The 17,594-nt window shown below is 33.1% G+C and overlaps 1 protein-coding gene across 1 annotated transcript; it reads left to right on the top strand.

Moving 5' to 3' along the window:
- Positions 1 to 280: 280 nt before the first annotated feature.
- On the top strand, positions 281 to 15,996 carry LOC110455548. The gene is made up of 4 exons (XM_021505735.1): positions 281 to 425; positions 3,767 to 3,863; positions 5,749 to 7,017; positions 7,397 to 15,996. Exons 3-4 carry the CDS (start codon positions 5,886 to 5,888, stop codon positions 7,837 to 7,839), a joined length of 1,575 nt encoding a protein of 524 aa, XP_021361410.1. The 5' UTR covers positions 281 to 425; positions 3,767 to 3,863; positions 5,749 to 5,885; the 3' UTR covers positions 7,840 to 15,996.
- The last annotated feature ends 1,598 nt before the right edge of the window (positions 15,997 to 17,594 follow it).

Below are 17,594 nucleotides of genomic sequence, written 5' to 3'. Positions count from 1 at the left end.
ATCTCTTTCAAATCATCAAACAAGTATTATTATCTTATAGTTAAGACTCTTGTTTGCCCGGATGGAACTTCGCACTGGCCTTTATGTAAAAGCAAACGAGATAGAGGAATCGAACTTTCGCCGTCTTGTTGAAATGCGATTGTACTTTCCCATGCGCCAAATTAACATCATCTGTATGGATTATGAGAACATTAAAACGTTGATAGAACGTCATCAAATGTCTTACTGTTAGAAAAGCAAAAGCCTTGAACATCGCCATAAAATTCCTTATCGTATTAAATAATCACATTCTATAAGATCACCAGTATTTTTTAAAATATAATACCGATGTACTTCTGTCTTTGTAGGAAAAAGCGATGCAAGCTGCAAAACAAATGGGGAACAAGGACACTGTTGAGATCATTAAGAAATGGCAGGATACACAGGTTCATATACAAATTACTTTTGTATTCCTTAGTTTATATCAAAGGTTAAAGAAAGACTATGCTTCGACTAATGTAACAATCTTCATTTAAGTTTCCTGAAATAACCATAATCATTTCATTATTGTAAAATGAAAACTTTATGATGTTTTGTCTCATTCACACGATTGTATTTAAAATCCTANACTGACAAGCTGTGACCTAGTTTCATTCAACTTTATAATAATGTGATATGAGGTTGTATTTCTCCAAAAATATTGCTATTCAATTCTAGTTTGGAGTAATCGGCCACAAGTTTATCCTTGCTGACGAATTGGGTGATACTTATGTATTTTTCCATCTGTCGACAACAAATCAAAAGCAGTGCCCGACACTTACCTTCTGTTTTGAGGTTAATGTACCAGCATGTCAACACAGAAATAATAAGAAGTAATGATTGATAAAAGGGTGCGCTGGTTAAATTTTGCTGAAGAGGCTTAATGCTGCAACCTTTCAGGTCACGAAACTACATGATATATAATACGATACACTGTGTTGTTGGCATTTGAACCTGTTGAAATTACTAAACATACAGCAGTTTTGAATATAATTTCAAAGGAAGAACTAAATTGACCCCAATGCGAAACTAGTAAAACATATCCCGAAACAGACTTTTTAAATGTAGGTTAAACTTTATATATCGACAAATGTAATATTGTATCAAATTCCATTACGCAATGAATCGAATTATTGAAAACATTAGTGCAAAACAACACCAGAACCAGATAAAACATCGTTCTTTATACGCAACAAGTTTACATACTTTCTTATGCAAAAATTATTGTAACCCGATGGAAAATCCATCCTTTGATCGCAGTCCCGTGTAACATATACACAAAATGTATAACAGAAAATCAACTTTTATAAGTACAATTCCGAATGATGTCCATTGATTTTAAATAATAAATGGTGTAATTTCTGAATTGTTAGTTGATCGAATATCCTTTGATACCTTCACTACAACGGAAACGATTCCATTGATCATTGTACTTGTCTTACCAGAACAGTCAGATTACATAACAAGTGACATTTTACGTTGATTATGGTGATAACATGCTCGGAAATTATTTGTTAAAGACCAGTCTAGATTTTATACTTAGTCATCAACAGTGTTTGCGTTACAATCACACCGTATTTAAATCATACATATTTATATACGTTTATTATAATTTGGTAAAAGAAAGTCACACGTCACTTAAACAAACATTAATAAGGAAAATGCAAAGTGATGTTGGTGACCCGATAATCAGTCTATGAGATAAACATTGATCTGAATCCGTTAGTGTTCAAAAACGTCATTAACGCGTAACAAATTTATCAATCTATGGCTGTTTCTAAATAAACCACATTCAAATTGAACAAAAATAATGATGTCACAAATAATGCATTTTACAAAGCGATACTGCAGACCTGTTATTATAACATTTTATCTTGTAGTGCCTTCTTTGTATCGAAATGATTTAAACATTAAAGTGTATTTATTTGCTAATTACCTTAGATTTATTAAATTGATTACACATATTGACCAATACCCGTAAAAAATATTTTCAAGCAAAATGCCTTCTTACGATGGTATAATTTTTCAAAGTGAAGGCTTGTTGTCATTTACATCCACCTGATGGTTTTATAATAAATAATAATTCATGGGTTACTACGGTAACAGCTACGGCAGCTCTGGTTGCTAGGCTAATATAATTCGAATGAAATTACATCGATACATGAGTACGGAACACCCCGTTTAATGACATACAAAATAATTTAAATATGTCCCATTAGTATGACGGTTATATTACGACACGTCCTGTACATGTGTACTGGTATATGAAATTATATTCTAACAAACATAAATGATCAGTGGCGGACCCAGGAGTATTGCTCTAGTTGCCCGGGCAACTCCCTTTTTTCTGTGTCCAAAATAATCTGGACAATACAATACCAATAACAGTATAAATTTAAAATGTTTCAAAAAACAATGAAGCACCCTCCTTAGCATCTCTTCATTAGGCGACTTATAACCGATGTTAGCTTAAAAGCTTGACGTGTACATCCTTTTCATTAGAATCATTTTTAATATAAACAATTTATTATTTGTCAGGGTGTTGCCCTTGTTCAATAGACAAACAGACAGTTAAATCATAATTCATATTTATGACAAAACAAATTAAATATTAAATTGCCAAAATGCTTGCCTAAACTACATGTACATTTCAAGTTCTAACTCAAAATCTTTATTACCTTAATTCTTTCAACTCATCGATTGCAAAGTTACAAAGTGCATTATTTACAGTGCAGCATTATCAGCTAAATCTACAGAAAAAAAAACCTAAGCTTTGAAAAAGACCATTTAAAGAGCCTGACACAAACATCAACATTTTGACCAAAAATCCACATTTTACTATTTTGTTTTGTTTTACAGACATCAAGTTTAAAAAAATTTGGTTATAAAATATAATTTGGAAACTCAGAAGACTATTCTACACCTCACTCGATCTGTTTGTCAATGAAAATGTGCCATAAATTCTTGCTTTTCTATGCTCGGCAGTGCTTGAAACAGTATAGTAAAACATCTTCAAAAACAAAAATTGTTTTGCCTCGCTCCGCTCAGCAGTGAAAGTATCATTATTCCAATCTCAGATTAACGGAGTTCTAGATTTTTGTTGGTAGCAATTAATATACAATTCTTATATATAAGTACCAGATAAGTGCTAAAATATGTCTTTTCCCACGTTTAAAATGTTGGGCAACACCTTATATTAATTCCTGGGTCCCCCTGTTCCGTATATATATGATGGTTAGAGAAATACAAAACATCTTGTTTGTTGATATCTGACACAGTTAACACATACCCTCTCTCCATGGTGGTCATACTAAAAGGAACTATAATAGGTAATATCCCCTATACTGTTAAAATATGTTTCCTTTACAAGACGGTTGTTTACTGACATCTAGAAGTATCTATAGTCCAACTTGTCATAATGAGTTGTTACGGTGGTAACTACGCCAGTTTCTACGCTAATAAACTTAGAGTGATCTACATCTATATATGAGTACTAAAAATTCCCAAATACGGTAAATTGAAATAATTTGATCATGTCCTTTATGCATGACGATTGACATACTACGAAACATCCCGTATATTGACATATCAAACAATTCCAACTTGTTACCTATACACGAAAGTTACATTGATACGAAACATTCTGTACACGACGTTAACACACCGACGATATTATACAGATAATGAGTTATCTAACGTTATATAACACATTGTATGAGGTTATATCGTCAATATGTACATATTACAGCCTGAACAGACTCTACATAGACCCAATGAAGACATCAACACTTCAACGTCAGAGAACCTGGTTCCACTGCCAGAACCAACACATGATACCCCAGGAGGTAATACTGATCACATGTTAAGTTTGAATAAATTTACAATGATGCAGAGTTACCAAATTGTATCATGAATTGACTTTTAAAATCAATTTGTGAACTTCTTAGGAACATTATCCCATCTGATTAGAAACCGATTTTGATTTTGAACTAGTTGACGACTTTATAAAACGTTCTTGAAATAATATTAAGCTATTTGAAAGTTGTTGGTATTTTAAATAATATGAAATATTCAAGTTGACGTTTGTTTTTTTATCTTTATGTTTGTTTCATGTTTTTATTTTGCATTTATTTTTTGTCGGCCATCTATTGGTCCTTATGATCTCACCTACGTTGATAGGCCGTCATGCATGCTATATACTTACTCCTTTTGATCGATTGAATGTCCTTCCCTCTTTGGTTTTTAAATACTTGCGGTATTCATTTAATTGGTCGCCGAACACAAATAAGAATTGAACGCTAATACTAGATTATGTTACAACCTGATCAGGAACGTCGGCTTTATCCGACAGTTTATAACAGCTGATGCATGTAAGACTTTGGATAATTCACTTGTTACCCCTATGTTGGACTATGGTAATACCCCGCTCTGTTGTTTCCTTGACGCACTAAATGGTCGTCTGCAGAGGTTAAAGGACACTGCACATCACACCAGTGCTTTACTTATTGCATTCATTACATGTACGATACAGATCGCAGTACAAACCTTTGGCGTACACATACAAGGCACATACTGGAACGGCTTCCTATCAATTACGGGAGCGTATCCCATGTGTAAGCCGCCGCAATCACTTCGGTCGGAGACAGGATCCTTGTTGTGTGTCCAAAATTCTCGTACTGTGACGTATAGCAACCGGTGGTTTGGAAAAGCTTCGGTCAAGTAAGGAATAGATTACCATCTGCTACAAGGAAGTCAAAAACTGTGACTTTATTCAAGAAGAATAAAAGGACCCGCCTTTTAACGTCTGCATGATAGGCTGTTTTGCGCAGATCAATATATATATGCTGATATTCAAAATCACCTGAAGAGCCCGTAGATTGGCATATCCAGGTTTCCACATATTTGCATTGACCCAGCGATGATTTCTTCTTCATATGTGAATTTGATGCGTTTTGTAGAATCTATGGTGTTGACTAAGGGTCAAATCCTGCTGTAGACACTTTCTTGATTCTCTAGTATGATGTCATCATATCATCTCTAGAAGTGAGCACTATATGCGGACACCGGTTATCGCTTCTTGTTTATTCCTAAAACATACTATCAACTATGGACGATACTGGTCTACCCATTACTGTGCCGAAGCGTTGCTGATTGATAATACCTAATTATTGTCCGCACAAAAATCCGTATTTCCGTAATCTGGACATTTTGTGTTCCGCCAGGAGCTCTCTAAACCTAATCGGATTAAAATGTAATTACGTTTATTGTCGATGTTGAATCATGATCGTGGACATGTTGCTTGTCTGCATTCGTTAAGATTTTAAAACATAAAGTTGTATCCTTCTGCAAAGGACACCGCTAGACTGAGCTAAATACCCAAGACCCACAAACAACAATGAAACCCTCTCAGACCTATTATGGACAATACTAGATCCATTGATTACAAGTTTTCAATGTATTTAGCAGACATTTTTTGACCGCTATTGGCAATTTACATTGAATCATTCCAACTCACTTAGAATAACAAAACAAAAAGATTCAAAAGGTGTACAGGTTGTTTTTTTAACAAATACCGTTAGTACTTATGATATATAAACATTTGACCTCGATAACCTTAGATGGTATTTTTGTAATCCTGTGTGTATGCTTGCTAATTATCCGTTTCACATAGTGTTGCTGCTGTCAACTACATACAAATAAGAACGTCACCAATATTTTTAACTATTTCAGGGACGGAAAGGATGATTGAAATTGTAAAGAGGCAAAACCTTGAAGACTTTAAAACGTTGGAGAAGAAGTTGTCTACATCAGCGGTTAGTGTACTCCATATCGTAGCTGTTTATGGCTGCTCAGAAATGGTCGAGTGAATGAGGAACTGGGACGGTATCCAATGGGATGAACAATGTGAACTCTCCGAGATCATATCTGAGGATGCGTTGGAAGAAATACCAGTCAAGAAGGCCACTGCATTATACATAGCAACGTCAATGGATAAAACCAAAATGGCACGTTCTTTGATCAAATATGCTGGAGAAGACAACATCCGATGCTGCTATCAAAACATCCAGCTGAGCAAGTCAATAGAAGAAGTATTCATGCACGATCGAGTAGGGAAATTGGAAATGAAACATCGTGACCTTGACCCTGTCATCGTTCCAGGTCATCGGGTCGGTAAAGATAGAAAACGTGAACGAATCTTTATTGTGTATTCAACAGACGTAATGAGGCCAAAAAGTTACGGTTTAGATGGACTTGGTTTAGTTTTGATCCGAAATCCGTACTTCATAACAGGAGATTTGAAATCTGATTCTGAGAAACATATTGGAGTGTTACACGACAAGAAAAAGCCACAAAAAGCTTTGTCGATTCACAGGAAGAGGCTTTGGGAAACGCATAGCAATCTAAACGTAATACGTATACATTCTGTGACTTATGGAAACAATATAGAAAAGCCTTGTATTGTACTCTATTGTAGTACAAAAGGCGTAGTGCCACTCGGTGAACCCGATTTTCCAAAACGATTGGAAATAGATGAACATGACTCAGTTGATGTAATTGTACGTGATGGGTACTTTAGACGTGGCGTCGGGTACGAGAGAGAAGCAAGTGTCGCCTATCACAATACTCTTAAAATGGGATGCAACATTGGACGGTTGACACCCGAGGAAGGACAACAACATTTGAGTGGCACTCTTGGTCCATTTGTAAGGTTCAAAGACGAAGTTGGCTTCCTCACGTGCGCTCATGTTCTATTTCAAATAACAAACCCGTCAGAACGTTTCAACTTTCCTGATGGTGCCAGCAGTACCGTTGAAGTGGTCCAACCTTCCATTGACATAGAGCATCCTCGCTCAGCATGCGGATTTGTGCAGAAAGCTATTTTTGACCCAACACGCAATCCTAGCATTGATGTTGCTGTGGTTCAGTTGACTGACGATGAAAGGAAACCAACAGCGGGTCAATTTGCAAATGCTAGATTAAGTAAATTGAAAATTGCAGGTAAGGTAAACATTTTAATGTTTTACTAAGCAATAACGATTACATTTTTTCACCTTTACATTCCTCCAATAATAGTTCACCAATCTTAAGAAATATATTGCATATGCAAATAAGCTGAAATATTGAATTGAAATTGTTTATGTCAATCATTGCTTTTTCATTTTATTTTTTGAAATAATAATAACAGACATATAAGCTATTCATAGTAAATTGTAATTCTTATTACAATAAATAAGTAAACCAATTGGCAATCTCTCTGTTCTCCTGACTGATTGTTCCCGTTTTTAGTTTTATCAACAAGTGAGTAAACTCCTAGTTCTTTTTGTTATTTCGATGAAGGACTTTATTATCAAGTCGACTCTCCTTCACTTGATTGTAGGGTTTGACGAGAGCAATTTACCTGAGTACAACAGTGGGTCTTATGAAACACGTTTGAATGAGTTATCTCGATCGCAGATAGCTTTCAAGTTTGGAAGCTCCAGTGACGTTACAAAAGGAACGGTGGACATGGACGGCATAGATGTAAGGCCGTTATCAATAGACGTTACTCTTCCAGAATGTCACAAAACGGCCTTCATGCAAAATCAGTGTACAATTTCTGGGAATGATCCAGAATTAATCTTAGGTGGAGACTCGGGTGCACCAGTGTTTATGCGAACCATAACCAATGTGCTAAGTTGCATTGGAATTGTTATTGGACAGGGATATCTTCCAATTGACGGAGTTACTAAAGTCTACCCAGTAGCAGTGTTTACACCCATCGGTGCAGTGCTGCAGGCACTTGGTGACGAGTATAAGATAGCTTCTTTCACTCCGACCTAAGAAGCTCAAAAATGCAAAAAATATAAGGAAACATTTTTTTAAAAAGAGGCACCGATCGTTAAATGAAGTCAGTGTAACATATATTTTGAAGAAAACAGTTGTGATTTGGGTTGCTTGGTGCTTGAGCTGGAGTTGAGGGTTATTCCATTCACTGATCAGGATTTTTTACATTATTTCTCGTACACTCCAGGAAGAGCTTTTACTATGGGTCAGACAATTATTTGTTGGTATAATGATACATGTTGGTTGACATGGTGTTATTCATTTTGTACTTTAAGATATATATGCATTGACATTTTGAACTAATTTGTTAAGTTTTTGTATTCAAATTTAATTCGATTACATAGTAAATTTCCAAGTATAGTGAGTGGTGATGATACAATGATGTGCGCTTGAGTGATACAGTGCTGTTCTCACAGTGAGAGAACATAACTAAACGACGATGCTTTATTTGTTGGCTAAGTGATAACACTGTTTTTCCTTACAGCGAGCGAAAATTTAAGTGAGCTTTAAAGATTAACTGTTGTATCCAAAGTGCATGTATCTTTTAAGATGATTAAGGTGATAAACATATGGCTAGCTTTGCGTGTACAATTAAAAGAGCCTTTGGTGGTAACATTTCATTCGATGTGTTAATTTGTTGATAAGGGTAAAGACGTGGCATGTTTTAGATTTATTGTTTTTTTTTACTTGCTCTGAAGATTTTTTTTTTTTATTATTTTATTCTTTTTATTTCATTTTTTATCATCTTGATGTTTTTATTTTAATCATATTTGCTTTTTCTACTTTTTGGGATGGGACAATTTAATGATCAATTGATGCATTATAATTTTTCAGTAAATGACATTTTCACTAAATAAACATATTTGCATTGATGCCAACAATTTATAAATTGTAATTGTAATTATAGTAAAGTCGGACAATTAACATAAGTGATTAGCTATCATATACCTTTAGGCAAATTAACCTTCATAGTTAAAACAGGTGAGTGACCCTTTATCTTGCATAATTGTATGTATATTAATATTTTTTAAACAGTTTTTGGTAATGCTCACTTTGTTATAGTAGGCCAAGTGGTCAACTATTTGTGCTTGCTATTCTATAATATATACACGGGGGTGTTAGAACGTGATAATGTTGAATTTTAAAGTGCTTTTTTGAAACCTAAGTAATGCAACTGTGGTGTGTGCTTCCTTGTCTTTTAATTACATTGTAGTGTTTCAACAGACATGACGGAAATGCATGTGTATTATCTTATATTCATCAATAAGCATATTTCATAGATGAGGAGAACCAACATATATCATTACTTTTTACTAGCATATTATTTGTTTCATTGATGGCCACTATTAGGTAACGCCATGCGCTATCAATTGGTATGTATTTCCTTTATGTTTACTTTTTCTTTTTCCAACAGAGTATCTGTCACATAAACTGCACAATGTCGTTGGTGTCATGATAGATCATGAATTAGATGTTATTGTTCAATATTTAAGTATACCATTATTTTATTACAATACTTTGTTTTACTTTTAATTATATCTTTTAAGAAATCAAATGAATTCATTGTCAACAGATGCTAAATTGGTCCATTGTTACATTTCCTAATGCTTTTAATTACGAAAAAGTCTGCAGCAAGATTGATAATCTACCATAAATCTACCCGTGTTGTCATTTCGTATAAAAAAAACACATTTGTTTTGTTGACACCCGAAAGAATACGCTTTAATTATGTATTATGTACTTGTATAATGTGTTTTTATGATGTGACCTTATCAGAAACACGCCATTCGCCGAGATGTGAAAATTCCAGGTATCGAACTGAAAGAAAAACGTACTGTAAATAACGCAAGTAACATTAACGTAGGGTCATAATGCGTGTGTATAGCTGTTGTACATTATATCACTAGTCAGCTCTCTATTCAGCAATCAACTCTGATACCGTTAATCTTTTATCAGTACACCTACCGTAAAGATTGAAAGTTGAGTATATAAGTGGTTACAACCACCAATCGGCATGTTTAAAACATACCGATACAAAATTAATAACGAACATTGTACCTTGTTTAGCACGCTTTTTTTCTTCCAATAAAATGGATAAAACAATCATTATCGCAAAACAGAGGCGAATCGTAAACATGGGATTCCCCTTTTCTCATTCCATAAAATGGAATGAACTATCATTACCGCAAAATCGATGCGAACGGTATCAAATCGCACAATAGCGTTTTACATGAGCTTCCCTTTTGATAATTCTACTAAAAGAATTGACCAGTCATTACTCCAAACAGAGGTAAACTGTATCAATTCGCACACTAGCGTGTAGTGCGGACATTGAATGCACGATTGTAATGGTATTGTGTTGCTTTGTGTGGTCACAAAATGTTTATATTTCAAAAATGAAGCATCTTGATGTTAAGTGGTCGATATTTTTAATTACTTTTCAAGAATTTGTAGCATTTGGCAAATAAGAACTATCAACATATAATATGTATGACCTATTCTCTGTTATTGTTCCCAATGAACGACAAATATGTCAAAGAGAAACTTCCTATAAGAGATGATATTCATATACCGATAAACTTCCCTGCATAGAATAAAGATTGTATGAGTCTCATGTTGGCATTTTAAGCAGATGTTTTAATGTTATGTATGTATTGTTATGTATTTTTATTACTTTGTATTATGTAATTTGGTGATAACATCTATATATTTGTAAATAATTGAACAGCCTGTCTTTTCGTTGTTAACATGTTATGTAGAGATTTCCGATATAGAATCCCACCATAAATGAAAGCAACATCATATGATGCAATCCAGAGATAGTACATACATTACACCGAATTAATTACTGTGTGTATGTTGAAGAACTGTTAGTCTGGAGAAAATATTTGTGTATGCTCAAGACCTGCATTGTGCATGGTAATATTCGTTGACGCTTACCCTTTCGAAACATTCGGTTTTCTTCTCCCCGTACGTTTTCAAGGGTTTCCATGTAAATAGAACTTTTATTCCTTTTTTGTTTTTTTATTGATTTTGAGTTCGAGTGTGGTTTTATTGACATTTTGGTATTTTTTTGTATTTTTTTCTGTTAGTCGAAATTATTGTCACGATCATATATATGTACTCTCTGAGTCCCGATTATTTTTTTTATAATAATTCCATGCGTTGTTGGTTAAGACATTTTGTGTATAAAAACATGATGTTTTTCCCGATTTCAGTGTTAGTCCGCATTGTTGTTGTATGATTTTAATCTTTTGTAGAACACCAGCTATATCAATTTTGTATTTGCAAACTGTAATATTTGAACAGCTATCAGTTTGTAAGCGGATCAGACATGCGATTCTACTTTAATAAACCATCATTCAATAGACATGACCTGAATTGAACATGATCAGGAACCAACATAACATTTAAAAATAAATAATAAAATGTTTAATGATGTATTTGACTTAAAAAAACCCATTTTATTCGAAAATTTTGTAAAAAAAAATATCTTCGCAAGGTAGGATTCGGTAGAATAGTAGGACCTGTTGATCAGTCAATCGGTACGAGTCAAATCTGTCAACATTCTTGAGTTTACTTTATGATCTAATTTGAAAACATGTGGAATGTAGCCAAATGCAGTTTAACAACACTGTACAAAAGCATTAATAAAAGTATTCGTTTACCGCAGACATGATAGGCACATTGAAAATGATAACAGGTTTTAAAGTCATTGTAGAAGATATCAAGTAATGTGTACACAGTATATATGTTTGAAACACGTCTACACGTATTCGTGAATATTTACCCTGTTATTTTTGAAAATTGAACGGCACGGATTCCGCCGACAATGACAATTTCACTTACTAAATGTGTAATGACTTGTTAACGTCATTTCAATTTTGTCAAATTTTGTCAAAATAACAGTTAAGGTCTCTTAATGATCGAAATCCAAAACTAATTAAAAAAAATCACAAAACTATTAAATACAGCATTCCGTTCAATTTGGGTTCGAGTGTGGTTTTATTGACACTTTTGCATTTTCTTGGTTTTTTGTGTTAGTCTAACCTATTGTTATGACCATACACGTACTCTATAAGTCCCGATTATCTTTTAATCATAATTCCACCCTAGTTTGGGATTGTATGTGTGAATTTCTTATTAACCCGAATTCTTTGTATATATTTTAATATTGTTATCCTGGACATGTTTTTCTATGATCATACGCTGTTAGTTAAGACATTTTGTGTATGAACACATCATGTTTTTCCCGATTTCAGTGTTAGTCCGCATTGTTGTTGTATGATTTTAATCTTTTGTAGAACACCAGCTATATCAATTTTGTATTTGTAAACTGTAATAATTGAACAGCTATCGGTTCGTAAGCGGATCAGACATGCGACTCTACTTCAATAAACCATCGTTTAATAGACGTGACTTGAATCGAAAAGAATCAGGAACCAACATAACATTTAAAAAATAAATAATAGAAATGTTAAATGATGTATTTGACTTAAAAAAACGTTTTAGTCGAAAATTTTGTAGAAATTTATCTTCGCAAGGTAGGATTCGGTAGAATAGTAAGACCTGTTGATCAGTCAATCGGTACGAGTCAAATCTGTCAACATTCTTGAGTTTACCTTATGATCTAATTTGAAAACATGTGGAATGTTGCAATAGCCGAATGCAGTTTAACAACACTGTACAATAGCATTGATAAAAGTATTAATTTACCGCAGACATGATAGGCACATTGAAAATGATAACAGGGTTTTAAGTCATTGTAGAAGATATCAAGTAATGTGTACACAGTTTATATGTTTGAAACACGTCTATACGTATTCGTGTATATTTACCCTGTTATTTTTGAATATTGAACAGCACGGATTCCGCCGACAATGACAATTTCAGTTACTAAATGTGTAATGACTTGTTAACGTCATTTCAATTTTGTCAAATTAACAGAGAACATTTAAGGGTCTCTTAATGATCGAAATCCAAAACTAATTAAAAAAATACACAAAACAATTGAATACAGCATTTAGTTCAATTTGGATTCGAGTGTGGTTTTATTGACACTTTGGTATTCTTTTTTTTTTTTTTTTTTGTTAGTCTAAACTATTGTTATGACCATACATGTACTCTGTAAGTCCCGATTATATTTTTATCATAATTCCACCCTAGTTTGGGATTGTATGTGTGAATTTCTTATTAACCCGAATTTTTTGTATATATTTTAATATTGTTATCCTGGACATGTTTTTCTATGATCATACGCTGTTAGTTAAGACATTTTGTGTATGAACACATCATGTTTTTCCCGATTTCAGTGTTAGTCCGCATTGTTGTTGTATGATTTTAATCTTTTGTAGAACACCAGCTACAACAATTTTGTATTTGTAAACTGTAATAATTGAACAGCTATCGGTTCGTAAGCGGATCAGACATGCGATTCGACTTCAATAAACCATCGTTTAATAGACGTGACTTGAATCGAAAAGAATCAGGAACCAACATAACATTTAAAAATAAATAATAGAAATGTCAAATGATGTATTTGACTTAAAAAAACATTTTAATCGAAAATTTTGTAGAAATTTATCTTCGCAAGGTAGGATTCGGTAGAATAGTAAGACCTGTTGATCAGTCAATCGGTACGACTCAAATCTGTCAACATTCTTGAGTTTACTTTATGATCTAATTTGGAAACATGTGGAATGTTGCTATAGCCGAATGCAGTTTAACAACACTGTACAAATGCATTGATAAAAGTATTAGTTTTCCGCAGACATGATAGGCACATTGAAAATGGTAACAGGTTTTAAAGTCATTGTAGAAGATATCAAGTTAAGGTGTACACAGTATATATGTTTGAAACACGTCTATACGTATTTGAGTATATTTACCCTGTTATTTTTGAAAATCGAACAGCACGGATTCCGCCGACAATGACAATTTCAGTTACTAAATGTGTAATGACTTGTTAACGTCATTTCAATTTTGTCAAATTAACAGATAACAGTTAAGGGTCTCTTAATGATCGAAATCCAAAACTAATTAAAAAATCCACAAAACAATTAAATACAGCATTTAGTTCAATTTGGGTTCGAGTGTGGTTTTATTGACACTTTTGTATTTTCTTTGTTTTTTGTGTTAGTCTAAACTATTGTTATGACCATACATGTACTCTGTATGTCCCGATTATATTTTAATCATAATTCCACCCTAGTTTGGGATTATATGTGTGAATTTCTTATTAACCCGATTTTTTTGTATATATTTTAATATTGTTATTCTGGACATGTTTTTCTATGATCATACGCTGTTAGTTAAGACATTTTGTGTATGAACACATCATGCTTATCCCGACTTCAGTGTTAGTCCGCATTGCTGTTGTATGATTTTAATCTTTTGTAGAACACCAGGTATATCAAATTTGTATTTGTAAACTGTAATAATTGAACAGCTATCGATTTGTAAGCGGATCAGACATGTTATTTTACTTTAATAAACTCTAATTTAAAAGACGTCACTTGAATCAAACGTAGTCTGGAAGCTACATAACATTTCCAAAAAATTATATGAACGTTCAATGATGTATTTGACATAAAAATTACACGTTATTTGAACATTTTGTAGAAGAACTCAAATGCTGTAGAAATTCATCTTCGCATAATTAGGTTCGGTAGTGTGGTAAGACTTGTCCATCTTCTTCAGTTTTCATATGGTCTAATTTGAAAACATTTGTATTGATGCCGAATGCAATATAACAATACTGTTCAAAAGAATTGAAAATGACATAAGTTTTTACCCAGACATGATTAGCATATTGAAAATCTTGATAGGTTTTAAAGTCATTGTATAAGATATCAAGAATAAAGTAGTGTGCACACAGTTTATATGTTTGAATTAGGTATTCATGTATATATACTCTGTTATTTTGAAAAAAATTACAGCACCGATTCTTCCAGCAATGACAATTTCAGTTACTAAATGTCTAATGACTCATTAACGTTATTTCAATTTTGTCATATTTACAGATAATGCTCGAAATCCATAACCGTTTTTTAAATGCACAAGACAATTAAATACAGTATCAATATTTTATATTATAGCATTTTTATATAAATAATTTAAATTTATACTTTGTTTATTTTGAAATTTATGTTTTGTTCATTGAGTATATAATGCCATGACAGCAGTGAAATCACAGTCATATTATGTTAAATAAATAAAATCGAATTTGTTGTTTGCTAGTTAAGGATATGAAAGAAAATTATGATCTAGAATAATTAACTGCATTTTGGTAATTGATGTCCAGATTTATAAGAACTGTCACGTGGTATTCATCTATTGTTCTAGCTATGATGTCACAATCAACTAATGGCATGAACGGTTGGTCACTTCTAGTCTCACAATAGATTGTACTAGGCGATGATGTTATGGCAGTACTTCTTCTTATAAACAATAAATTTAAATAACATAAATAGCTTTTAGACAGATTTCCATATCAACGCACAGTCTTGCTCTGTCAAAAAACTCAAATGTTCAAATAAGTAAATCATTTTCAGTAAATGATTATCTCATTCAATTTTTGTACTAAGCCGTTGATATAAAAACTATCGAAAAAATATATAAAAGACCCTATAATCTTATCTACGTGCTTTTGAAAAAAATACTCCAAAAAAGACCATTTGTTCATATGAATTACTCACTATCTGCTCCCTAAGGGTCAACACGTCAACAAAATATCATTTAATTTCCTGCGTCGTGGTACTGTTAGCATACATATCAATTTTTTAGACATAGTAACCAGATACAGTACAAAACTGTCATTGTTTGATAACTTCCTTCGTGTCAGATTTTTTCGATGTTTGGCAGTTTGGCAAAGAAATTTCAAGACCGAGGTCAAAGTGAAATCGAATAATTAAATGTGGAAATATTTTCCAGATAATCTTTAAATATATATTTTTGTTTCTATATTTCATGCGCCTTTTAGGTAATCAAATTGTCTACAATTTTGACACTTTTTCTTAAGAGTTTATTTGTATATTGATATGAACTACATGCAATTCTAACATATTTCTTGATAACATAATTATAAAATTAGAACTTAATACCGATGTTCAACTTCAATGCTGAATAATTGCTAACACATTTAATAAAAAAAAATCTAATTCAATCATATATGTTCTTTTTCTTTTGTGTACGTCATAATAACATCTATGGTCATTTAATGACGTGCCAGGTTTTGGTGGCGGAAGAAGACGAAGTATCTGACCTGCCAGAGGCCAGTACCTTGCCTCCCGTAAGCCTGTAACCAGCAACACGGCTTTGGAGAGCAGGTGATCATAGACGGTCAGATATCTTAACCACTCGGCCATCGCGAACACGTTTTAATCGTATAAGCTATCATATACCTAGGAAATGTCACAGGTATTTGTATAATCACAGGTGATAGACATTAACTCATCAAATGTTCTCGGATCACATATTTTGTCATTATTGTTTTCAGTTACATTGAACCCGATTACATTGAAAATCTGTAAATGAAGGTTTTTTTCATTCCCCATGACCACTAACTACTTTAAAACAATATCAGTTAGAAGGGTAATGATCAGTGGCCAGAATTAATAGCCAGGTAAGGTAAATAACAGGTGTGGAGACGCGACGCGTTTGTACTTGTTATGTCTCACTCGATTAGCTTGTCAATGATTCCGATTCGGGTGACTAGTCGATGTAATAACATTTTACAAACCGTTCTCGGTAATTTACAGGTACAGACTGATGTTCTTGACGATCTGTTCGCTTCAGTGCGTATCATCAATGTGCTTTTAATTCAATCGCAATCTCGTAAATAGTTGTGTATGCTGGACTTTTTTCCCATCGTATATCGGTCAAAATTGTTGAAAATACCATTTGTATGCACATTTGTTTAATACTTGCGGTACTACGGATTTGTCATTTAGAGTGTTGTCGCTACATTACGGAGATATTTCTAGGCACGGTAATGCATATTTCATTTCAACAAATTTTATTGACGAAGATGATACAAGTCAATTGGATGGAATAACAGGCAAAGCCTATATAAATTCTCTCCAGCGGTGGCTAAATTAATGGATTCTATTATTGTTATTTGATTAAGTTAATACATCAATTTTGAAATGAAAATTATACAAAAAAAATATTAAAGGGATGTAACTCCTTCTTAATTAACATAACTGAAATACAAATACATTCACACTTCTCACATCACACACAAAACACTTCCACAGGTATTATTTATTTTTATAACATTTTATAATTGTATATAAGCTATATAGCTATCAAATCACACAGATATTGCCAGACATTGACCAAAAGTCCATGTGCAAATATATGCACAGGTCACAGTCGCCAAAACTGTTAAGGTATTGTAGTTTAATATGAAAATAGATAGCTAGTCTATGTGTAATTCAATGTATAAGATGGAAACTGTAAAACAAGACAGATTGAACAAATCTTACAACAAACAACAACAAACAAACATGCTCAACTTAAAACTCCTATGTCCGTAGAAGAATAACATTTATAGAAAAGTAGGTAAAGTTACTTATTTGTGGAGTATAATTGGAATAGGAATAGTAAAGTATAAAAGTATAAAGTATAAGGTCATGGCTGGTTAGATCATATAGAGATTAAAACGCCTAGATTTACCAATAAATAACTGTACATCATTAAGTAACTGTCTGTTTGTTAGTCCATCACAATCAGGACAGCCTTGTAGAAAA

Source organism: Mizuhopecten yessoensis, unplaced genomic scaffold, assembly GCF_002113885.1.
Source record: "Mizuhopecten yessoensis strain PY_sf001 unplaced genomic scaffold, ASM211388v2 scaffold8265, whole genome shotgun sequence".
Lineage (NCBI taxonomy): Eukaryota > Metazoa > Mollusca > Bivalvia > Pectinida > Pectinidae > Mizuhopecten > Mizuhopecten yessoensis.
The sequence above is the reverse complement of the archived record's forward strand: the minus strand, read 5'-3'. Positions and strand labels throughout refer to the sequence as shown.